The sequence below is a fragment of the Chanodichthys erythropterus genome, chromosome 4 (genome assembly GCF_024489055.1).
Source record: "Chanodichthys erythropterus isolate Z2021 chromosome 4, ASM2448905v1, whole genome shotgun sequence".
In the NCBI taxonomy this organism is placed as follows: domain Eukaryota; kingdom Metazoa; phylum Chordata; class Actinopteri; order Cypriniformes; family Xenocyprididae; genus Chanodichthys; species Chanodichthys erythropterus.
In genome coordinates, this window is record NC_090224.1 from 12,108,707 (window position 1) to 12,133,946 (window position 25,240).

A 25,240-nucleotide genomic window follows, 5' to 3' on the forward strand; every position below is an offset into this window, starting at 1 on the left:
ACTGCAGTACCAATTTCAACCACTAGTCAATATTACATACAGCATAATAAATAAGTAGCCTATAAAATATTTTTAGTACAGTACTTAAAGCTGCAGTTCGGCATTTTTCCTCTTTGTCGTCATCTCTGTTTGAAACCTGCGATTGCAGTCATATGCGGAATTGTTATCGTTACGTCGTTACGTGCATTGTGCATTGGCACGACTCCTCAGCGGATGAATCTAATGTTTGCTGTCAATCACTACACCTGTGTGGATACTGTACTTCAGAATCACAGATTCTACATCTTGAAAATATGACCAATATAATAATTTTTACTGGAAAATATCCTCTTAACAAGTAACATTTTTGCCACTTTTATTCTGACCAACTGAGGAAAAAAGCATTAGGCCTACAATAAATCGCGCTGCCAATGGTGATTAAATCTAACGATCGCTTAGCTTGGATCACGCAAAACCGTGCAAAATATTATTCCTGTTATACTTCGTTCTCAAATTGTTAATGTTAACAACATCAGCATTGCGTGACTATGTGTATTTAGTGTGTATTAGCGTTACCTGTAGATTTCAATTTCTGTAGCCACTCCACAGTCCAAAGTATTTTGCTTTTTGACTATGGGTGAATCTCCAGTTGTCACTGATGATTGTCATTTGGACGTTTCTGGATTACAATCCGCCATCTGAATTATACGTTTAATTACTCCAGCTGCTGTGAGAACAGGCTATAAATGATCTGCTACCAGTAGCATCCTCACATGATAAAACTGACTAGCCTGGACTCCTTCCTTTCTCTTTACAGGTGTGACGTAATGATGCAACGACGAACTGCTACATGCTCGAATTTCCCACGGAAATCCACCAGGTCGCTCTTATTATCATTACAAGCTTACCGTTGTGAATCAAGCTACGATAAGGAGATAGTTTTGAACACTGGCTGGATATGTACTTGCTCAAAAATTGATTTTGGATCATTTTTAACCCCAAAAATTTACGGACTGCAGCTTTAACCCAGGGCTTTACAAAAAAATAAAATAAAAATAAATAAATATCTGAATTTCATTGAAAATATTTATCTTCACGTTTATAAATCTAACATTAGTAGGTTAAAAGACGCAATGTCAACTAAAGTAAATATTTTACAGCAATAGTGACAATGTAAAAAGCCAATGAAGCCACACACATTATATATAGCTACCTTTGAATGTCTCTTGTAGCCTAAGGAAATCATCATATTTGGATATATTATGCACCAAAAAACTATGAAAACCCCTAGTAAATATTAGGAATTAACAAACAAAGGTGAACAGTAATAACTGATATTTTCAAATATGGGTCAAATTCCGAAGCCTTAAAGACCACAGAACAGTGAACTAAAAACAGTGCATATTTATATTATTTATGCAGCCTATATTCTTTACTGAAAAGACAATGGGTTAAATAATTATTGTCAGTTATAATTGTTTATACTTACAGTTGAAAATAATTGAAACCCAAAATTGAAAGCAGAGCGTGGTTTCTTCCTGAGAGAGAGAGAGAGAGAGAGAGAGAGAGAGAGAGAGAGAGAGAGAGGAACGGTAATTTTGGATCTGCATCTGTTCAGGGCAGTTTTCACATTATGACTGCGCAGACGATAAAGAAAAAAACCGGACACTTCTCATTAGTGTTGGACTGCGCACCATGTGTCCTGGGAAAACTGACGGGAGCATCTTTTTGCGATTAATGGACACTGCGCGAAATGATGACAACGGTGCATAAACTGAGACAAGATTTATACAGAACTTTATGAAACATATTAGTGCTGAACATCGCCTCATGGAGAGTTAGTGGTGCTGTTGGACTGCATTCGGGGTGTACAAGTCGGATTTTCTACGTTGAAGTTGTTGGATGTACTTTTTAACGCTAGCGTTTTTAAAATCTGTTTTTACTTCTAAGCCATGGCACAATATTTCTTTTACTTATTCGCTCTGTTGGCTCTGATTTTGCCTGGAGATATTTGGGGAGCGGGAACTTACGCGTCAAGATACACTCAACATGTGGATGAGAGTCAGTCTGGATCTGCTGCACAGAGTGGATCTAAGTTGACCAGCAGACATAGGTAAGATACAAACGTGTTTTCATTTTAGCAACAACAGGTCTGAGTTCATAATTGAATCATATTAATTCATATCAGCATTAAAATTATACACTGAAAACTGTAAACTAAAATGTCCTTCATGTGGTAACATCGAAATGAACTGATTTATATGTTCAATTACACACATATACATATACACACATACATATATGTGTCTCTGTTTATCACAACTGGTCAACTGTCATAGCACTTCATGTACTACTTTACTTACAAACATTTAGGCTGAAACATTTTCAAGATCACATGGTGTGTGTGTCAAACCTGTATTACACTGACCTGATATGCTAATGTTGCAAATATAAGGTCATACAGTAATGAGTTTACTAGTTTCTAGTCACTAAGGCCTATGAATTCACAAACTCTTGTCCTGCATGTGTGAGCTACTGTTGAACAGGTCTTCCCTTTTTTGGCCTTACTAAGCAGACGTCAATGCATGTGCAATGGGACGGAGGCCAAACGGTGAAGACCTTAAGTGCACTTATCCTGGCATTAGCACAACCCAGTGGATTACAGAGGTTCTGCACAGCGCTGTTTGGGAAAGAATGCTGTTGGCCCTTTGGCACCACTGCTCAAGATTGTCTGTTTGAACTCTGTTTTGTTTTTACAGATGTGTGAAAAATTACAGAACTTGTGGTAGTTGAAATCCTCCTTCACAGTGTTTCCTGTCTGTCCAATATCTTGGATGATATCAGCTGCCCTTCTACATTTGATTGAGTTGTACTGTGACTTTCAGTCCACATTATGCCTCATAAACAGCTGGCACGAACAGATGTTTTCAATCCAACAGAACAAAAATGTGTTAGTTGCTATTTCTCAGACATTTGTATGTTGTTTCATCTTTTAAAGCAATATATATATATATATATATATATATATATATGTGTGTGTGTGTGTGTGTGTGTGTATACTGTAAATGAAATATTACAGGAGGCTTTACCTTTAACATATTTGTTTTGTCAAAGGCTTATGTGATGCATTGCCAGGAAACATAAACAAGTAGTTCCTGCTATGACAAAACATATCACTTTGCAGAAAGTTTGTTAGTTTCATATTTGATATAAAGTGTATACATATATGTAAGTGGCCTAGGCAAATGTGTGTTTGCTTGTTGGGAGTTTGTGTAAGCATCTCACGAAACAGTTTTCTGAGCTCAGCTTTATGTAAATCATTAACATTTCAAATGGGAAATACACACTTTCTTACATCTAAACCATAATTGTAAACATTTGTGAAATTGGATATAACAAGTAAATATGATATGGGAGCAATGTAGGGACACTGACCAAGCCAATGCTAATCTTTGTACATTTTTGGACAATGTAAAAAGGTATTTGGGTTTTAATATGATTTTTTATATATATATTTGGTTTTGATATTAATTTCTATGGTTCTGCACATAAATGATATCACTCAATGTGATGAAGTCTGAAAGTAAGTGTAGTGGGAGAACACTGTGAAAGCAGATTTTCAAAAGGAGGCCTTTAGATTGCATACATTCCCTCTATGGGCCTCAAACCAAAAGAAAAACTTCTTCTAATCTGCCTTGAGACAGCTTGCTTAAATATATTTGAGCTTTGTTTGTATGGATAACTCTATTACCCTGCAGGCCTACCCACGGTTTCTCTCTTGAGCATAGCAATACATTGCCCTAATGTTGCTGTGTATTCTCTCGCTATTATTTCTGTCCAAGTTCTGTTTCTGCTTGAGATGTTGAAGTGGTACTTCATTCCTTGCCAAATTGGGTCCTGTGGATTTTTATCCTGTCGAGGGAAAGTGTTTATATTCAGCCGCCTTAAGCTGGATGTTCTTGAGTCTGAGTGGCACAGGCCTGACACTTGCGTCTGGGTCTTCTTGTTTATATGACTAAGCAGTAAATTTTATTCTTGTATAAAATGATATGCTGGCAGGTGCAGTGTCTAAGTGTTGTAAAAATGATTAGATGACTGTAAGTGTTTACAGACAGAGTTCTTTCCAACAAAAAAAAAGTATACTGCTTCTAATCTTGAACAACCATTGTGTGATGAATAATCTGGGAGCAAGAATGCTGAACATTCAACTATTCTTAAGACTGATCTTGAACAAAATCAAAATGGATTTGTGTACATGTATGAGACAAAGAAGCCATTGTGACTCCAAAGTTTTTGTTTACTTTTCCTCAGTCAAATTTGATAAAGCTGAGAACCACCATTTCCTTTTTTCTCATTGGTATACATGGACCAAGGCCTTTGTCCTCTTTTTTTAACCACCCCCACAGAATACAACTGAAACAATGGCTCAGTGTTTTAGTGCCATCACTCTTTAGTTGTATACCCCAAATACCACAATTTATATGTGTCCTATTTAATGCATGGACACACATCCATGAATCCGTCCAGAAATTTGCACTATTAATGTTGGTTTATCTTTCATTAAACCCCAATCCAAACTCACATACATATGCATATCATAAATATTTCACACTATTTTCACAAACAAACAACATTTGGTCCACAGAAACACAAATAGGTGCAGCTTGCCTAATCTGAGATTGAGTGATGGTTGTCTATGGTGGAGATGTCCGTGTTGAACTTGTGTACTCTGAGCGTCTGGGCCCCATTTATTTGTATGTGTGAGAGCAGAGCACTTGCAAGTTGATGCATCCAGACATTCCTGTCTCAGCACTGCACATGATAACGATTGACTAACCAGGCTCAATGAGTTATTGTGATGAACCAGTAACATTGGATTCCGGCCTGGTTTCGATCCCATCTAAACAAGCTCCCTGAGAAAACTGCCTCATTTATCACTTTAATCAGAAAATGAGTTTTTAAATCACACAGCACTCCAAGGTGTTGGGGAAACTACATTCTCTAATCTCATCTCTCATCTAGAAGTTTCCAACTGTGATTCCTCTTAACGATTTCAGTGCCTCATCGCTGAAATCGTTCTTTTAAGGCATAAATAATGCAATGCCAAATGATGAGAATCATTTCAATAATAAATAAATGTAAAAACAAATCTATGCTAAAGGTGTGTTTACAGAGAAGTTTTAAATACTTTTCAGTTTTTTTTAGAGGTGACATGTTCTAAACATATCAAAATGTGCCAACATATTCAATTTATTAATCAGACTAATTAATATAATTCCCTATTTGATATAACTACAACAAAAAACAACAATTTGCATTAGTAGTTGTATTATTAGTAATATTTTATTTGACTTATTTAAATGATTTAAAAATTAATTAAATGAAATGTATTACTATTGTACTGTAAGAAATGAGTATTTAATAATAATAATAATATTGACAGAACAAGATTTACAAATTGCAATGCTAATATTTATTGTTGTCTTAATATCTTTCCATTCAGATTTTGACCAAATTATAAACGATTCTTATTACAAATTTGAAAAGAGGGCTGTCAGCATTTACTGCAAACCAAGTCGCTCCAAGACACTGAAAACACTGAATCATGAAACATGTTGCACGACTACAATGGTCGTACCGTATGTTGTTGACTGACTAAAAAGAACGGGCTCACTAAAGTCATGTCTCACTAAAAGTCATTTGTTCGTGAATCAGCCACACTTGTCTGTTTCACGCAGTAGTGGTGTTGTTCAGAAGTGCTGGGACTTTTGCCAGATTATTTTAGTTGGCTATTTTCACTTCAGTGGAAGATTGCACATGATCTTAATTGAACAGAACATCAGCTCTTGTTGCCAACCTTAACACTGCCATAACCTTGCTAACTGGTTGCACTCATCTGATGCTTTGTGGGTGTCATTAGAAGAAGGTTTTGAAGGGCCAATATTTGTACTTTAATTACATGGTAACTTTTTAATTCGGTTCTGTCTACAATGAAGATGCAGTCCTCAACTATTTGAACTGAAACCTTAATAAGTATAATTTGCTCATGCTTTGTACACAAACAGAAACTGGTGTGCCTACGTAGTGACACGAACTGTAAGCTGTGTAATGGAAGATGGAGTGGAGACCTATGTGAAACCTGAATACCAGCGCTGTGCTTGGGGACAATGTTCCCATGCGGTTTTGTAAGTATTCAAGAGCAAAAACACTGCCAAATTGCATTTGATTTAATCTTGGTTACCACTCGCTATTATGACAGTGTCAAACTGGAAAGGTTTGGCCCATGTCCCTCTCTGAAATAGATGCATGTCCACCAGAACTATGTGTGGAATGAGGTGGAAGAGAAGTTGAGAGAGAAATCTGTCTCTAATGAAACTGCTAATGTTCTAGAAAGTTACTTGTAATGTTACTTTTCTCATTTTTAGAGAACTAATTTCAGTCATAAGTTGACCTTTTTCTTAGGTCTCAGTTCTATCCAAGATGTTCAAAGAAAGCCATAATACTAGTCCCCTATACAGAAGCCACATCACAAGTATGAATGGAGTATAAACAATGTTCTAATAATAGCAACAACTGCACTTGAAAGTTAAGTAAGACACACAAGAGGCTTGCCAGAGCAAAGCAAACACTTTCAAAGATTTTAATGATGTACTGAAAGCTTTGACTGAATAAAATAACAAAAACATGCCCAGAAACAACAGCTCTAAGAAAATGAAGAACAGGCCTTTATTGTACTGTTGCCTAGCAGATTGTGGCCTTTTGAAAAGTGATACATAGCCAAGGATATGAACGGAACAGAAATATTTTCTATCTGCCTACTTGAGCAGTGCCATTAGAGACGCTCTGGTTAAAGTCGTGAAAGATGAATAAATTAAACTTGACAGCTTTAGGTGTCAATTTTCATAAATATCGGAAAAGTACACACATTAAATTGTTAGTTCATCCAAAAAAATGAAATTTCTGTCATTAATTACTCACCCTCATGTCATTCCAAACCCGTAAGACCTTCTTTCATCTTCGGAACACAAGTTAAGATGTTTTTGATGAAATCTGAGAGGTTTCTGAACCACCCATAAGCAGCAACATCACTGCAACTTTCAAGGGCCAGAAAGGCATTAAAGACATTGTTAAAATAGTCCATGTGACTACAGTGGTTCAACCTTAACGAGAATATTTTTAGTGCACAGAACCTGGAAGTGGTGCACTGTGTGTAAATGTGAACAGTGTAGGCGCTTCATAACATTAAGGTTGAAACACTGTAGTAACATGGACTATTTTAACAATGCCTTTACTACATTTCTGGGCCTTAAAAGTTGCAATGACGTTGCTGCCTATGTGTTTCTTACGGCTTTGGAACAACATGAGGGTGAGTAATTAATGACATAAATTACATTTTTGGGTGAACTAACTTATTAAAGCTTAAATTTTACAACAAAAAAGTCAAGTTGGACTAGTATACATATATTCAGTTCTAACAAGAGCTGAAACTGAACAATGAGAAAATATTTCACACCACAGGTATCGGACTTATAGAAGACCACGGTACAAGGTTGCCTATAAAATGGTCACAGAGATGGAATGGAAGTGCTGTCGTGGTTACTCAGGTGATGACTGTGGTGAAGGCTCCTCTGCCACACAGGACAGCAGCGGCAGACAGACTGGTGAAGAAGGTATGGTGTCAAATTGATCTGATAGGGTGTGATTTTGAGAATATTTTAATTGCTTCATAAAAAAAAGATCGATAGGTATTATGGGTCATGCATTCTAGGGTTAAAACAGGAAGATAAATAAACAATATGCTTACTGAATTAGTAAATGTTAAATAACTTCCGTGTTAATTAATGTCATTCGTAGGAAGAAGTGATAACAAGATTGGACAACTTGAGGAACAAATTCAAAGCTTGAATAAAGACCTTCACAACCTCCAGTCAACTTTATACAACATGAATAAGAAAATTCATGAGGGATCTCGAAGGGAAGGCATCAGTGGCGGCAACAATCTGGCCGATGCTGCCCAGCCAGGGATGAAGGAGACCATTCACAGCATCCAGACCAAACTGGACATGCTGGACAACATGACACAGGTCCATGACAAGACCCTCACAAGCATCAACAACCACCTTGTGGGCGGCAATGGAATTGGAAACGAGTTGGACAGCCGGTATGGCACATTTAAAGAGGAGATTCTCAGGGAGCTGGAACGGCGGGTGACGCTATCTTGCTCGTCTTGCCAAACTGGAGTGGAGAGCATTCAAAGGCAACAGCAGGAAGACCGAGAGAGGATCCGTGAGTTGGAGAAGCACATCAGTGTGATGGAGCAGCACCACCGTCAAAGTGTAGAGATGCTTGAGAGGGAGCTATCACGCTCTCAGAGTTGCTGCGATTCCCTGAGCGACCTTGACAGGAGGCTTGGGGCCATTGAGAGGAAGGTCAGTTCGACGGCAGAGACGTACGATATCCTAAGAGGACGTCTTGAGAAAGAGTTGAGAGGATCAGGCAATGGAAATGGTGGTCGAGGAAAAGCACTTGATGAAAAACTGAACAGTCGTCTTAGAGACCTGGAGAGAAGACTGAATGGGACTGTGAGAAAAACCGAGCAAAAATGCTACCATACTGAAACAAGTATGAAGGAGTTTGTCCAGAGAGAGATCGGCCAGATAAAGAACTCTGTCCTCAATCGAAATGATGATCATGGTTATAGAATATCTACCATGGAAATAGACGTCCAAGACTTGAAACGTTTCTTGAATGATCACAAAACTAACCTGGAACGGTTAGGGAACAAAACAAATGATCTCGACAGCGGGCTTAAATCAGCGATTCATTTGTGCACAGAGACGTGCGGTCCAAAAGGGAGTGAGACAGCAGATACTGTGAAAAGCCTGGAATGGAAGGTTATTGCCAATGAGGAGGACATTAAGAAGTTTGACACCAAGCTAAAGGATTTAAGTGTGTCTGGTGTCTCCTTATTTGACCGTATTGAAGATCTAAGCCATGACATCCAAAAAATTAAGGATCTGACAGGACACGATGGAGAACACTTTAACCAAATCATCACCGATGTAGAGAATATGGGACGTGATTGCGACGTATGTACTTCGATAGATAACGAGCTCAAAAAAATAAGAAACATAACCAGCTATTCTTTTAACACGTTCCAGGAAGAACTTACAGATTTACACAGAAAGGTAGATTCAGGTGAGAATGCTTGCTCGCAGGTATGCTCAAACCTCCAGGAGGAAGTGGGCAAATTAAAAGAAGAGGTAGAGAAATGCACAGGCCAATGTATGAACCACATGACTGACATTCAAAGGAGCATAGATAAACAAAACACTATAACTCGCAGGCTTGGCAAAGACCTTAATTCCATTCAGGGTGAGCTCACAGGAGTAATCCAAACGTTTAACTCCGTCAATGACACTCTGAAAGGCCTCAGAAACACCATACAGAGGCACGGCAACTCTATTTCTGATCTGGACACGTCTCATGACAAAATTTACTCAGAGTTAGATCAGATTCAGGATGATTTTAACAAGCACAAAGAAGACAGTAAAGGACGTTTTGACGGCATCAGTAGCTTTAACAGCAATTTGATGATTGAAATGGGAGAATGCAAACTTTCTCGAGAAGGGCTGGATAAGAGGCTCTCGAAGTTAGAGGGTGTCTGCAGTAGACTGGATTTATTGTCAGAGAACCTTCAGATTATCAAAGATGGCCTGAGCAAACATGTCTCTGGGCTTTGGACATGTGTTAATGACCTAAACTCCACAGTTATTTCTCACGGTGAGGCCATCAATAGCATTCATGATGTTCACTTAGGGCAGATTCATGGCAGGATGAACAACCTCAACTCTTCCATACTGCATGTTCTCAAGGAGTTCCAGATCTTCACTGAACAGGACTTTACTGGTAGGTTCTTATCTCTTTATCTTATGTAGTTTAATCTAGAATAATTAAGATTTTTTAAAATATTTTTGAAATCAGTCACTAACCAGTGCATTTATTTGATCAATACATGTAGTGATGGTAGATGGTGTCACACAATCCTTCAGAAATCATTTTAATATGCTGATTTTCTGCTCAAGAAACATTTCATATTTGTATTAATGTAAAAAACAGTTGTGCTGCTTATATTTGTGGAAACCATGATACACTACCACTCAGGTAAGTACGATTTTTAATAAAGAAATTAATACTTTTACACAGCAAGGACATGTTAAACTGATCAAAAGTGACAGTAAAGACCTTTATAATGTTACAAAAGATTTCTATTTCAAATAAATGTTGTTCTTTTAGAATCCTGAAAAAAAGTATCACAGCTTCCACAAAAAAATATTAAGCAGCACAGCTATTTTCAACATGAATAATGTTTCTTATTAAATTCTTTTAAATTGTAATAATATTCACAATATTATTTGTTTTACTGTATTTTTGGTCAAATAAATACAGCCTTTTTATTAAAAACATAATTATTTCAAACTGTTGACCGATGGTGTACATGAAGACAAAAACAAATTATATATTTTGTCATAAGCATATCTAAATCACAAGAAAATATTTGCTTGTGAAAAAGAAAAGATACTGTGGATAAAATAAGGTGTTATTCGAGTCATGTGAAGTATTAAGTTGATGAAAATAATAACACATCTATCATTACATTTAGTTAAAAGGTCCTCTTGTGTGACATGGTGTGACATGCTATACTCCATCTAAAATATTAGCCAGCATTTTTTTTACTATTTCAATGTCTTTTGGGGTAATCCTCAGGACCTCCTGGACTACCTGGTCCTCAAGGAGAGAGAGGATCCAAAGGACCACCTGGGCCACTAGGACCTCCAGGCAGAGAAGGACCACAAGGGAAAGTGGGGCCAGTAGGACCCCCAGGTAAATGAATGAATAAATGAATCATTCATTTAATTTTTTTTTACAATTTTAACTGAATAATATATGAATAATATTTTTAATATTTCTCCTATTTAGGCCTCAGAGGTGAACAAGGTCAGTGTTCTTACTATTAGTACTGCGAGGGCTTGTGCTTCTACTAATAAAATGATTTTTCTAAATATGAATAAACATAATAAATAAGGTTTTTCTCTGTTCTTCTCCTGCTTACCAGGACCTCCTGGAGAGGATGCCAACGTTCCAAGACTGTCATTCTCAGCAGCGCTCACAAAACCACAAGACAGTGCAGGCACTATTGTCTTCGACATGGTCTTTGTCAATGAAAGAAAGGCCTACAATCAAAAGACAGGTATGCATGTTAAAGACAAGCATATTGTATGAATTAAGAACTGTTATAATCATAAAATCTCTTACCAAATGTGTTCTGACAGGTATGTTCACTGCTCCTGTGACGGGGCGATACTTCTTCAGCGCAGTCCTGACAGGTCACAAGAAAGTCAAGATTGAGGCAGTCTTGTCCAGATCTAATCAGGGTATTGCCCGCGGAGATTCAGCAGGATATCAGCCTGAGGGTCTTGAGAAACCCATGGCCGAGGCACGGCACACTCCTGGCTCCCTGGTCATCTTCAACATCATACTTCCTCTGCAGGAGGGAGAGACTGTCTACATTGACCTGGTCACAGGTAAACTTGCCGGCTCAGTGGAGCCCCTGACGATCTTCAGTGGGATGTTGCTCTACGAGGAAACAGAGAACAGATAAGACCCATCTGAGACTCAGTGAGGACAATGTCAGATGTAAAAATTTGTATCTGGACAAATGGTGAATTTTTTTGAGGAACACTTTTACATATTCAGTGTTGAATAAGAATAAAATGTATGCAGGTTTCATTTATAACAGGCCATGAAGATGCAAGATGGAAATATTTATCTATTATCAGAACAATGAACTGAAATTTGTATATGGTTATGTTTTTTACATTTTATTCTTGAATGGCAAAACATATATGTTCATATAGTATATGTGATTGGCCATGTTTGCTTATATTGAAATGCAGCTGAAAGCAGCAAAGATCTTTCTAAAAATCTAGCCCATCCATGTCACTTGTTGCCCCGGAAGATATTAGAATGTGTGACTGTAAACCTGGGATAGGACTCAAGTGGAATATCTTACATAATTATAGAAATAACCTAATGCAATCTTTATTTGAAGGGTCAAAATACTCTCAAATTACTGATTTACATCTGAACTATAAACGTCCATTCTAGTACTTATTTGAAGGTGATTTGAATGTTTGTTACATGCAAATAAACATAGTTTGTGGTTTTCAGCAGGGGTGTTGCTAGACCCTTAAAACATCTAGTTCCCCAGTAAAATTTTGTTGTTTTGTACGTTTGAAAAGGTTTTGTCAGCTGAGAACTTCAAGATCTTGATAGAAGTAAAAACATAATCTGTATGTGGATGCTGTGATGTTCAATCTGCCAGCAACTGAGAAAAGACTGAGAGAAATCCAATCTGAGAAAGATAGCCTATATATGTTCTCTTTTTTAAAAAAAAAAAATCTTGTGTAAATGTAGTTAAGTACATGCTAAAGTCCTTTCTGCCCGCTTACATTATTTTTCATTAGAAATGCTGTGATCAAGCCCTCAGAACGCTAACACAAAAACCAACGCATGTGAAAAGCACAAATGCAATTTATTTTTTAAATAGCAACACACTGCTAGATAAAATTCTTTGACATTTACCAGCCAACCAGTATAGCTTCACTAAAATACACCTCAAGAAGACTGCAAATATGGATTTTTGTGTAACATTGTTGTGGTTTCATAACAGAATGAAGAAAGATTTTTTTCTTAAGATGGATGCAATAAACTTTACACATGATATTTTCTATTATTTCCCATTTCCTCACTGTGTTATTCTTTCATATTTGCAGCACATTTCTTCACTTAATCTCCAAATTTGGAAAAGTAACTATAAAAGGATGAATTCAAATAAAACAGGCTGTGCAGAGAAGGACATTTTTAGACATGCCAAAGGCTATAGATCAAGAAACTTCTCTAACCCATACTCTGGTAACGCTTCCAAAAAAAACTATCAAAGTTGTTTATGCTAGATGCAGAAAAGATTTTATCCTGGCCATCTTTTTGTCAATGGATTTTTATTTAGTCTCTTAGGACAGCAGATGTTCTCTAAATAGACTCAATCTAACAGCTTAGAATCTGTATCTTTGCCAGACATGTATTTGTGTGACCTTAGCTGTCTTGGTGGTCTATGCCTAATGTTTTCTTTAATACAAAGGGATTTAAAGTCAAACCGACTTTGCACTCTAGTACTACGAGATCAAACCTTGACCATTCAGTCCATGTTAACCTTCAGAAGACAGGAATTCCTTAAAAGGCCTTTATAAATATTACTTTAAAATGCTTCATTTTGCAGTAAGAGCTGATTTGCTTAATTTGCAATTGGGACATTGTTATATCAGCTGTCCAGGCGTAGCCTGAGCCACATGTTCATACACGACAGTTTCACCTTACTTCTCATTAGGCAATACATAGCAGTATTATAATTCAGCAAATAAAGTGTATCTGACTGTTGTGCAATCCAAATAGTCCTCACATTTTTTCTTCTTCCAAACTGAATGTTGAGTATTGGATATACACTATATTTGCAATGCTGTTTTTTAATTAAAAAAAATAATAATTTTTCAGACATTTATTTTTGTGCAATTATGTTATTTTCCAAAAAGCTTAGATTTAGATATCTTAATTTTCTTAAGAAAATTACTATGCATTTGTTAGTGTTCTGATTGTGTTCTGGTTTTCCAAAGTCTCATTGGCTAAAAAAGCGCGGGCCACTCTACTAATTTATATAAACTCAGCGTCCTCTAGTGGACAATCTTAAATCTTCCCCAAGTTTTCTTGTTGAACCGTTGAACCCTACCCTCTTCCTAAAAAGGATTGAGTGGTGGTTGAAGTGATATCAGATTAAATTATGCATGACTTCAACTTCATGGTGAGAGAACCATATCCAATATAAGCATGGCGCGAGGAAGCATCTCATTGTGATAGATGTCACTTACTGTCACTCATACAAAAAGTTACTCACACGCTTGAAGAATTTGCCATGAAATCTGATACGCCGTTCCTCGTCAAGCTACTCAAACCCGGGCAAGTGATCACGTAAAAGTGCGGTAATTCTACCTGAGGCTGCTTCTAAATAAAAAGAGGCGGGGACAGTGAGGCGGAATTTACTTCTTGAAGAAGCTTTTTAAGTGTTCACGGGCCACGGCGTGCTGTTGCTATAGAGACACACAGAGCGCGCACAGAGACGCGCTTGGTAACAATGTTGAATGTAACATTTCCTTAACATTCTGTTGATTTTAAACATCGACTACAGGTAAGAGAATTTGATTGTTGTTTGACATTGAATGTAGTCTTATAAAACGTGAGGATCCGATAAACAGACTATATTGTTTGTTCGTAACCTAAAAAAAAAATCTTTAATTAAAACTAATGTGCAACGTGGGGGGAAACCCCTTGGTCCCAAAATATAAGATGGAAAAGTGGAAAAATTACATTCGTTTTTACTGAATATAAATAACGTCTTGACTGTGTGTATCCTTAGAAAAAAAACAAAAAAACAAGTATACTCCAAGTTCATTTTATTAAGTAGAGTTCAAGTATATTTTAAGTATACTTAACGTAGTAAGTACACTAAAATCAAAGTACAATCAATGTAAGTATACTATTTTAATACTACTTGGGACTAAATTGGCCCATTTTTTTAGTGTATGAAAGTATATTTTTAGAGTAACACAAGGACACTTTGAGTACACAACTAGTTTACGACTACATTTTTCGTTTGTACTGCCACTATACTACAAGTGAATAGTGTCTAAATGCTTGTAGCACATTTTTTAGTTTATTAAAAGTACACTCTGAAGTATACTCAAAGTAAACTACTAGTTTAGTAGTTTTATACTGTAAATACTTGTAAGTTATCTTTAAGTGAATCAAACTTAAAGTGCAAAAAGTAATATATAAATAGTAAACTATAAGTATACTACTATGTTCCTATTTAGGTAAATGTATACCTGAAATATACCTTTAACTGTACTTAAAGTAGATTTGAAGTAAATTCCTATGTGCACTACCAGTGGACTATACAGCAATTTACATATTCAGAATTAGGAACATATATGTTTTCTTTATAAATCATTATGTTAAAATCAATATGTTCAAAGTATTTAATAGGCTACTCAATCAAAAGAATAAACAACTACAAGCCAAGTATAGGGCTACTTAGAATACTTTAAAGTATATCTCGATCAAAAGATTGATTTTTTTTTGTCAGTATGTCAAATACTTAAAGGGATAGTTCACCCAAAAATGAAAATTTGAGGTTTATCTGCTTACCCCCAGTGCATCCAAGATGTAGGTGACATTTTTTCTTCAGTCGATCACAAATGATGATTTTTAACTGCTACCGCTGCCCTCTGTCATTCAAATAATTGCAGTAGATGGGAACTTCTTCTATAAGAGTGAATAAACCTTGCTTAGACAAATCCAAATGAGAGAAACCGAAAAGTATTTATATAATTTTTTACCTCTAATACACCACTATGTCCAACTCCGTTCAGCTTCCGGTGAGTGAGGTCAGATCGTGCTCTGACAACGGAAGTGATGTCTCGCGCTCATTGAAGTATATGGGCGAGACATCAATTCCGTCACCAGAACGCGTTTTTTGACCTCACTAGCAGGAAGCTGAACGGAGTTGGACATAGTGGTGTATTAGAGGTAAAAAATTATATAAATACTTTTCGGTTTCTCTCATTTGGATTTGTCTAAGCAAGGTTTATTCACTCTTATAGATGAAGTTCCCATCTACTGCAATTATTTGAATGACAGAGGGCAGCGGTTGCAGTTAAAAATCATAATTTGTGATTGACTGAAGAAAAAATGTCACCTACATCTTGGATGCACTGGGGGTAAGCAGATAAACATCAAATTTTCATTTTTAGGTGAACTATCCCTTTAAGTGTAATTTTAAGTATATTTCTGAGAAGTGCATAAAACTTAGACTGAAAGTCTTATTTTTAGTTTAAAAAGTATACTGACAACACAAAAACTTACTTTTTTTGTAAACATATTGGTAAAAAATTATGCATTCAATTATGTTATGAATTTAAATAGATCAAAAAAAAAATATGCAAATGCTACCATACATTTTTAATATTCTCAGGTTCATAATGTCAGGCACCCTGGCCAAGGAAAGGCTTGAGGTTTTGCAGATCTACCGGCTGCTTCAGTGCGTCCAGGATGGAGATAAGCCGTACATAGAGAAATTAATCAGCATGGGTGTTGATGACCTCATCAATCTCACAGAGCCACACGAGGGGAATGGTGTCCTGCACCTGGCGTCGGTGGCCAACAATCCTGACATGCTGGAGTTCCTCGTAGCTCAGGGTGCCTGTCCAGACGTGCAGGACAGGAGGGGGCGGACACCGCTGATGCTGGCCGCAGAGCTCGGATATGACGGTATCGTGTCTCTACTGGCCAAGAGGAACGCCGACATGAAACTTGTAGACAATGAAGGGAAAGGTAATTTTTTATTATTTTATTTTATAATGTACGTAGTTATATAATAACTGCTACTTAATTACTATTACAAAAAATATGCACGCAACTGTTGAAAGCTTAGGTCAGTGGCAGGGTAAATAATGGGCGAACATCAATGTACTGTATAAGCTTAGATGCAATATACAATATCTCACTTTCAAAGATATTAATGAGGCTTCCTGTATTTGACACCTCACAAGAAATTATTCTTCATAAGACAATTTGACAGCAGCCACATAGTGTGAAGTGACATGTAGCTAAATATGGTGTCCAATACTCGGAATTTGTGCTCTGCATTTCACCCATCCAAGTGCACGCACACGGCAGTGAGTAATGAACACACACACAGTGGGCAGCCATTTTTTCATTTTCGTCCGGGGAGCAATTGGGGGTTAGTTGCCTTGCTCAAGGGCACCTCAGTTGTGGGTAATGAGACTGAGACCCCACCTACATTTCCTACCGGTACTGAGACTTGAACCCGCAACCTTCAGGTTACAAATCCAACTCTTTAACCATTAGGCAACTGCCCCAACAGAGATCATCAATGGCTGGCAGCATCCTGCCATTTTGGAGATTTACTGTATGCAGTCTATCTAATTACAGATCAGGGCACGACAAGTTAGTGTGTAAACCGATCTGAGTAATCCGTACTCTGGCTTCTCTCCCAGGCTTGCTCTTCTACTGCATCCACCCTACCAAAAGGCACATGCACTGCCTCCAGGTGGCCCTTACAGGCAATGCAGATGTCAACAATGTTTCAGAAGCTGGGATGCCAGTGTTCTTGCTGGCCTGCGAGCAATCTCAGGACTGTGAGGGAATGTGTCTCAGTATCCTAGAGAGAGGAGCAGACCCCAATGCTACAAATCAAGTATGCAAATGTTGTGTAATTGATAATGCTATATTTGAATACTCTTTCCCTGAGCTGGATTCAAACAAACGGACCTTCTGAAATTGTAATTCAAACACCAAACCACTTGTTCATAAGAAAGGGTATTACACCGAATAACATGTTTGTGTGTGTATGATATCCCAGGAAACAGGTCGGACAGCTCTGATGGAGGCCACCAGAGCGGGAGCAATAGATCTTGTGAGAGCCATCCTCAGGAAAGGAGGAAACGTCAATGCTCTGGATAAAAAGCGATTCCACTCAGCTCACTTTGCGGCTGAAAGAGGCTTCTTTGAAGTGAGTGTCACTCCTATTGTTGTTTCACAATTATATAAAAAGTGATCAAATGTGCTGCTCTTGAATAAAAATGATATAAGCCTATGTATTTCTCCCAGTGATTATGATCATTGCTTTTAACTTTAGTTATGCTATTTCCAGATCATTAAGGTGCTGTCTGCATATGCAGCAGATTTTGGAGTAGTAACAAAAGAGGGGGATACACCGCTGCACTTCGCTGCCTCTGGTGGCTACACAGATTGCTGCAGGTTTCTAGCTCAAAGAGGTAAATCAATTCATTTTTAGTCATACAAAATCATTAAACCATGGAGAAGGCTGCTTGGTACTCATTTAAGCAGAATGGTGTAAATTCTCAAATGACTGAAGAATATGAATCAAGAGCAAAAACAACTATAGCTAAAAACTATAAAATAGCTTATAATTCATTGCATTTTGTGATTTTTTCCCTCTTATATTTTCTTTATTTATTCCTTTTATTTCATACGGAACGTTTACTTTCCTTTCCTTCAGCATTCTCATTCTAGAGTGAATTTGATTGGACAGAAATCTGTGTTTTGCAGGATGAGTCCAATAGTTTTTCTCTGTTTTCCTGATAAATTAAAACCATACAGCCATACAATCGCAATATAGCTTAAAGATTTAAAGTAATAAATATATGCGGATCATGTTTCAGAGTGCAACACTCTGATTTTGTGCACAAGCAGCTCAATACAGGGTTTTTTAGTGTCTCAGACTGGCATGGTTTGCATTAAACGTTGCTCTGTTGTCTTCCAAATTGAAAGCTTGATGGTTTAACAGTTGAAAATTAAGAAATTAAAACAGCCATAAATATTAGTACTATAATTTTATTTTTATTATTATATTATTTTTCCTAAATACTTTTTTTTTTTACAGTGAAGTTTTACAATAGTATTACAATAGCAATTTTTCTTATAGTTTCATATTTTTTTTTCGTAATAATAATAATAAATTGTGCAGCCCTACCAAAAAAAATATATCACCAGACATTTTTTCCCCCAACCCATGCAGTCCTACCATAAAAGCAATCATGCTTCTTGATGTGGAACATGCTGAACATTATTATATGATATTTCACACCGACTCATATTCCTACTTCAGGATGCAATCCCAAATTGAAGAATCAAGAAGGTCTGCTTCCTCGTCAGATTGCTAAGGACTGTGGCCATAAAGCCACTGTAAAAGAGCTTAAGAAGGCTGAACGACTATATGGAAAGTTCTCAAAAGGGATGGGCGGCACAAATGAACCATGGGCTCTGACACTTCACGACTGGTCTCATGAAAATGAAAATGCGCTAAGAAGTGCTTTCGAGTCTGCGTCAGATGGCATTATGGGAATAGAGGTGGTGTCCAGGGTGACATTTGTGTCTGTTCTTCAGGAACTTCATGTTCCTCTAGATGATGACCAAATTCACACTCTTCTGCTTGCTCTGGATAAGAGAAGAGAGGGCTTTATAAATATAAATGACTTTCTAAGAGGTCTCAAATATCTTCCAAAGATATATGTTATGGCATCTTATGGGCCTAAGAAGAAGAAGGCATCCAAGGCAGGAAAGGCCAAAAAGACTAAGTTCAATCCACCCATGCCCATTTGCACTGTCCCGCCTGATCTCATTCATCGGCGTGATGATGGTGGGCCACCGCATTTTATGATTGAAAGCTACCAGCATGCTACAGATACTCACAGATATGACCGGGACCATCGACCAGGACATCCTATTGAGGATGATACATCATGGTACATCGAAGAGCCCGAAAAGATATACATAAACATGAACTACTGTGCTAAAACAGGAGATATTGAATCTCTTAGATTAGCACTCAGCCAAAAGGTTCCAGTAGATGTGAAAGATCGCTTCTACAAGACACCACTCATGGCTGCATGTGCAAGTGGGAACTATGAAGTGGCAAAGTTTCTCCTCGATAATGGGTAAGTCTTATGAACTTCTAAGTGTTGACTTAAAAGGATAGGACCCTCATGTCAATCCAAATCTGTTTGCATGTCTTTTTCAGCAGAACATAAAAAAGATACTTTGAAGAATGTTGGTAACCAAACAGTTTTGTTTCCCATTCGGTTTCCATTGTATGGACAAAAAAGTACAATGGAAGTCAATGGGAACCGAAACTGTTGGTTACCAACATTCTACAAAATATCTTCTTTCATATTCAACAGAAGAAAGAAAGTCATACAGGTTTGGAATGACATGAGGGTAAGTAAATGACAGAATTTTAATTTTTGGGTGGACTTTAAGGAATAAATTAAAGTATATTTACATTGGCATATGTATATATACACAGGTGCTGGTCATATAATTAGAATATATTGTGAAAAGTTCATTTTTTTATTGTAAATTATTTAAAAAAATGAAACCTTCATATATTCTAGATTTCAAAATTTGTTGATTAGAGCGTACAGCTAATGAAAGTCCAAAATCCAGTATCTCAAAATATTAGAATATTTATAATTTGAGTTTCATTAAATGACAATCCCTACAGTATTAATTCTGGGTATCTCTTGTTCTTTGAAACCACACTAATGGGGAAGACTGCTGACTTGGCAATGGTCCAGGAGACAATCATTGACACCCTCCACAAAGAGAGTAAGTCACAGAAGGTCATTACTGAATGGGGTGGCTGTTTACAGAGTGATGTATCAAAGCATATTAAATGCAAAGTTGACTGGAAGGAAGAAATTGGGTAGGCAAAGGTGCACAAGCAACAGGGATGACCGCAAGCTTTTGAGAATACTGTCAAGTAAAGCCGATTCAGACACTTGGGAGAGCTTCACAATGAGTCAAATGAAGCCGGAGTCAGCGCATCAAGAGTCACCACACTCAGACATCTTCAGGAAAAGGACTACCAAGCCACTTCTGAAACAGAAACAACATCAGAAGCATCTTACCTGGGCTAAGGAGAAAAAGAACTGGACCGTAAACAGTGGTCAAAAGTCCTCTTTTCAGATAAAAGTAAATTTTGCATTTCATGTTGAAATCATGGTCCCAGAGTCTGAAGGAAGACACAGGCACAGAATCCAAGCTGCTTGAAGTCTAATGTGAAGTTTCTGAAGTCAGTAATGATTCTGTCTGCTGACAAATCTTATGGAGATGCTGATTTCCTTTTCCAGCAGGACTTCAGCCCACAGTGCAAAAACCACTTCCAAGTGGTTTACTGACCATGATATTACTGTGCTTTATTGGCCAGCCAACATGCCTGACCTGAATCTATGGGATATTTTCAAGAGAAAGATGAGAAACAGTCGATCCAACAATATACAGATGATCTGAAGGCTCAATAGTGCCTCAGCAGTGCCACAGGCTGATCACTTCCATGCCACACTTCACTGATGCTGTAATTTGTGCTAGAGCAAGTCATTTGCTGTAATATGTGCTGCCGACCAAGTATTGAGTGTACAAATGAACATACTTTAAAGAACTTGAACTTTTCTGTTTTGCAAATCCATTTTTTGATTGATCTTAGGAAATATTCTAATATTTTGAGATACTGGATTTTGGACTTTCATGAGCTGTACGCTCTAATCATCAAAATTAAAAAAAAAAAAAAACTTTTGAAATTTTTTAATTTACATGTAGGGAATCTAGAATATATGAAAGTTTCATTTATATATATATATATATATATATATATATATATATATATATATATATATATATATATATATATATATATATATATATATATATATATATAAAATTATACCCAAATGATAATCTCATCACAGGGCTGACGTGAATGCATGCGATCAGTTCAGCTGGACTCCTCTGCACCATGCCTGTCATGCAGGACAGCTGGACATCATACAGTTGCTGGTGGAGGCGGGAGCTTCTGTGGACCCGCCCACCCTCAATGGAGCCACTCCTCTAATGAGAGCCATTGAGAGCTGTAGGCCGTCCTGTGTGGAGTACCTCATCAAAGCCGGGGCAAAGATCAATGCAGTAAATAAGACAGGTACAGTGCACTTTCTAGCATAGAACAATTATAATACAACTTCAGCATCTGATAGATGATAAATCTACTGAAGCAAATTCATAACCACTTGCAACCAGTGCAGATGGTTTCTACGTCATTCCCTCAATGCCACCTCATCTTTGCTGGAGCGCTCTTATGAACACCCTGATTTACATTGCATTAAATCTCTGAGATTGATCAACTTTGGCTCTGCTGTCATTTGAGTCAGGAACTTTCAATCTTTTAAATGCAGAGCAAAATTGCTTGGACGTTGCCCATGCTTATGCAGACTTCAGAGTGGTGGATTTGGTCCAGGCTAAGATTAATATGCAACCCAGACCTAAGGACAACAAGAAGCCACAGCATGTCAAAGTCCACCGCAAACCTACGCCAGCCTCAACCCCTGGCTCTACAAAAGAAAAGGTAGAGCAAAGAACTGTATGTGATTCGACATATTTACTGTACATGCCTACCTTAATTTAAAGTCCCCATGAAATCACAATAGACAGTTCTTACATTATTCAAACATATGCTATGAGACTAGGGTAAATATTTTCTCTTTTTAAATATACTTTAAAGACGCAACTTTAGTTTTTTTTTTTGTGTGTTTTTTTGTTTCTACAATGGTTCTGGACTTTATACTGACGCCAATCATATTAAATATTAATACACTTAATATTCAACATTATTGATTTGACTGCACTGACAATATTGAATGATAACTGAACTGAGCTGGACAATGACATTACTGTTTTTCTGCAGAACTGTTTTATAGATGAAATAAACTAATTTAATAATTGATGATCTTTTCAATTAAACTGAATCAACACTGAACTGACTTCAGCTAAACAATGACACTATTTTCTTTTAGAGCTAAAATAAATTCTGTTTGCATCATTAAATCATTTTCCTGTTATCACTGTAAAGCTGCTTTGAAACAATCTGTATTGTATAAAGCGCTATATAAATAAAGCTGAATTGACTTGACCAATGGCACAGATGTAGCATCACACAATAGCAAATGCTTTCGGATGCGCAATTCACATTTTTTTAATCCATGACAAATTTATTCTGCAACCAGAAGTGTCCCATAATAGTGGTTATAGACTGCAATATCAGTATATTGCAACCTCAGTATTTATCCTTATGTAGAAATAAAGATTTTTTTTCACCACATGTGTCAAAAGTAGCTACAACAATTTAAGGTTTTCATTTTTAAATTCCTGTGTCATTTCAAATCTAAGACTGAAACAGTGTAAGAGCTGTGATCAAAACCATCTAGCCATAAAAATTAGATGACACCACAAAAGAGTAAGTAAATGAGTCCAGACGTGTCACATTACCCCCAACAAAGCACTGGCGGCTTTGTGACTGTTAGTGTGCTTAGGGAAACCCCGCTGAACCTTTGTTGAAAGTCACACCATTGTCAATGTGTCATCACGTCCACTGTGTCTTGATTACGGTGTTGGCGCTTTATCTTCTCAGCAGGGAACCGTTCCCACTCCCACAGCCTCCTCAAACTCAGCAGTCAAGAAAGCAATGAAGAAAGACAGTGTTATCGTGCACAGCACTCAGATCACCAGCGGCAAGCTCAACAAATTGGACATCAGTTTTGTGCCAAGAACGGTAAGCTGGATACCACTCCCGGAGATGTGAGCTAGGCCTGTTTAAGCACAGTGGGCCACATGTACTAATAATAACAAGTGTTTTCATGCGAAAACAGGTGTGTGTGTGTGTGCACATGAATTTGTTCTTACTTATTCCACTGTTCATTAAGTAAATCCATGCCAAGCATGGCATTCTCAAAAACAACTGAAATATGCTGAACACCTTTTATTTATATACAGTACAGTCCAAAAGTTTGGAACCACTAAGAATTTTAATGTTTTTAAAAGAAGTTTCATCTGCTCACCAAGGCTACATTTATTTAATTAAAAATACAGTAAATACAGTAAAAACAGTAATATTGTGAAATATTATTACAATTTAAAATAACTATTTTCTGTTGGAATATATTTGACAAAGTAATTTATTCCTGTGATGGCAAAGCTGAATTTTCAGCATCATTACTCCAGTCTTCAGTGTCACATGATCCTTCAGAAATCATTCTAATATGCTGATCTGCTGCTCAATAAACATTTAATGTGTACAATTGTACAAAATATTTGTGTACAATATTTTTTTCAGGATCATTTGATGAATAGAAAGTTCAAAAGAACAGTGTTTATCTGAAATCTAATCTTTTGTAACATTATAAATGTCTTTACTGCCATTTAATGCATCCTTGCTGAATAAAAGTATTCATTTCTTTAATTTCTTTTCAAAAAAATAAAGATAAAAATTCTTACTGACCCCAAACTTTTGAACACTAGTGTATAATGCTACAGAAGCTTTGTATTTCAGATAAATGCTGTTCTTTTGAACTTTCTATTCATCAAGGAATCCTGAAAAAAAAGTACACCACTGTTTTCAACATTGAAAATAATCATAAATGTTTATTGAGCAGCAAATCAGCATATTAGAATGATTTCTGAAGGATCATGTGACACTGAAGACTGGAGTGACGATGCTGAAAATTCAGCTTTGCATCACAGGAATAAATTACTTTGTCAAATATATTTAAATAGTACACAGTTATTTTAAATTGTAATAATATTTCACAATATTACTGTTTTTTACTGTATTTTTAATTAAATAAATGTAGCCTTGGTGAGCAGACGAAACTTCTTTTAAAAACATTAAAAATCTTAGTGGTTCCAAACTTTTGGACTGTACTGTAGGTCAAAACTACACACATTTTATGCAGAACCTATTTTTGTTACTCTTCTTATTTTATCTTAAATTTAGAAAAAAAAATATTTGAAAAAATATAAATATATATGTTTTACATACATATATGTGCATACAAACAGTGAAAGAAAGATTGAGATGTCATGTGGCCAAAAGATTAGCAAATTTATTTTCAGTGGATTATGATATTTGTTTTTCCTGCTATTTTATAGACGTGGCAAAATCAGCTGACCACCAGCGAGCTGATTGAGAAGAAGGCAAGGAGGAGGCAGCGTTTTAGTTTTGAGGTGGACTTTGATGACTTCAAGATGCCATTCAATAAAAACATTCAGAAGAAGTCCATGGAGTTTGACCTTACTGACTGAAAGGTGAAAACCTGTCTGAGATCAAAACAACACTGATGCACAAATATCTTTACTTGCTAAGGAAAATATTATTAATTTTGCTCATTTTTGGGTTAGGGATTTGCATAGACCCCAATTTTTATTAAGTGAGAAGACAAACAATTTCTACCAGGCAGACAATAAAATGGACAAAACAATCATACAGTGGCACGAAAAACTATGTGAACCCCTTGCAGAATCTGTGAAAATTAGAATTATTTTAATAAAATAAGAGGGATAATAAAAAATGCATGTTGTTTTTTGTTTAGTACTGTCCTGAGTAAGATATTTTACATAAAAGATGTTTGCATTTAGTTCACAAGACAAAACAATAGCTGAATTTATTAAAATAACCCCATTCATAAGTATGTGAACCATTGATTCTCCATTGAAAAATAAC

The 25,240-nt window shown here is 36.7% G+C and overlaps 3 protein-coding genes across 3 annotated transcripts in view; 2 read left to right on the plus strand and 1 right to left on the minus strand.

The window, feature by feature from the left end:
• stmn4 (stathmin-like 4) overlaps positions 1–11,185 on the minus strand; it is a 45,669-nt gene extending 34,484 nt beyond the window's left edge. The window contains exon 1 of the mRNA XM_067384119.1: positions 11,093–11,185. The gene's annotated coding sequence lies outside the window, so the exon portion shown is untranslated. The remainder of the gene's footprint in view (positions 1–11,092) is intronic.
• Positions 1,616–13,465, plus strand: emilin1a (elastin microfibril interfacer 1a). The gene is made up of 8 exons (XM_067384117.1): positions 1,616–2,092; positions 6,045–6,164; positions 7,498–7,649; positions 7,834–9,888; positions 10,747–10,863; positions 10,960–10,977; positions 11,096–11,230; positions 11,313–13,465. Exons 1-8 carry the CDS (start codon positions 1,932–1,934, stop codon positions 11,639–11,641), a joined length of 3,087 nt encoding a protein of 1,028 aa, XP_067240218.1. The 5' UTR covers positions 1,616–1,931; the 3' UTR covers positions 11,642–13,465.
• Positions 13,466–16,130: 2,665 nt separating this feature from the next.
• ankef1a (ankyrin repeat and EF-hand domain containing 1a) lies at positions 16,131–24,822 on the plus strand. Its single transcript, XM_067383112.1, has 9 exons — positions 16,131–16,482; positions 17,169–17,368; positions 17,534–17,683; positions 17,825–17,948; positions 18,803–19,631; positions 21,441–21,667; positions 21,921–22,090; positions 23,153–23,293; positions 24,670–24,822. Exons 1-9 carry the CDS (start codon positions 16,131–16,133, stop codon positions 24,820–24,822), a joined length of 2,346 nt encoding a protein of 781 aa, XP_067239213.1.
• Positions 24,823–25,240: the final 418 nt, after the last annotated feature.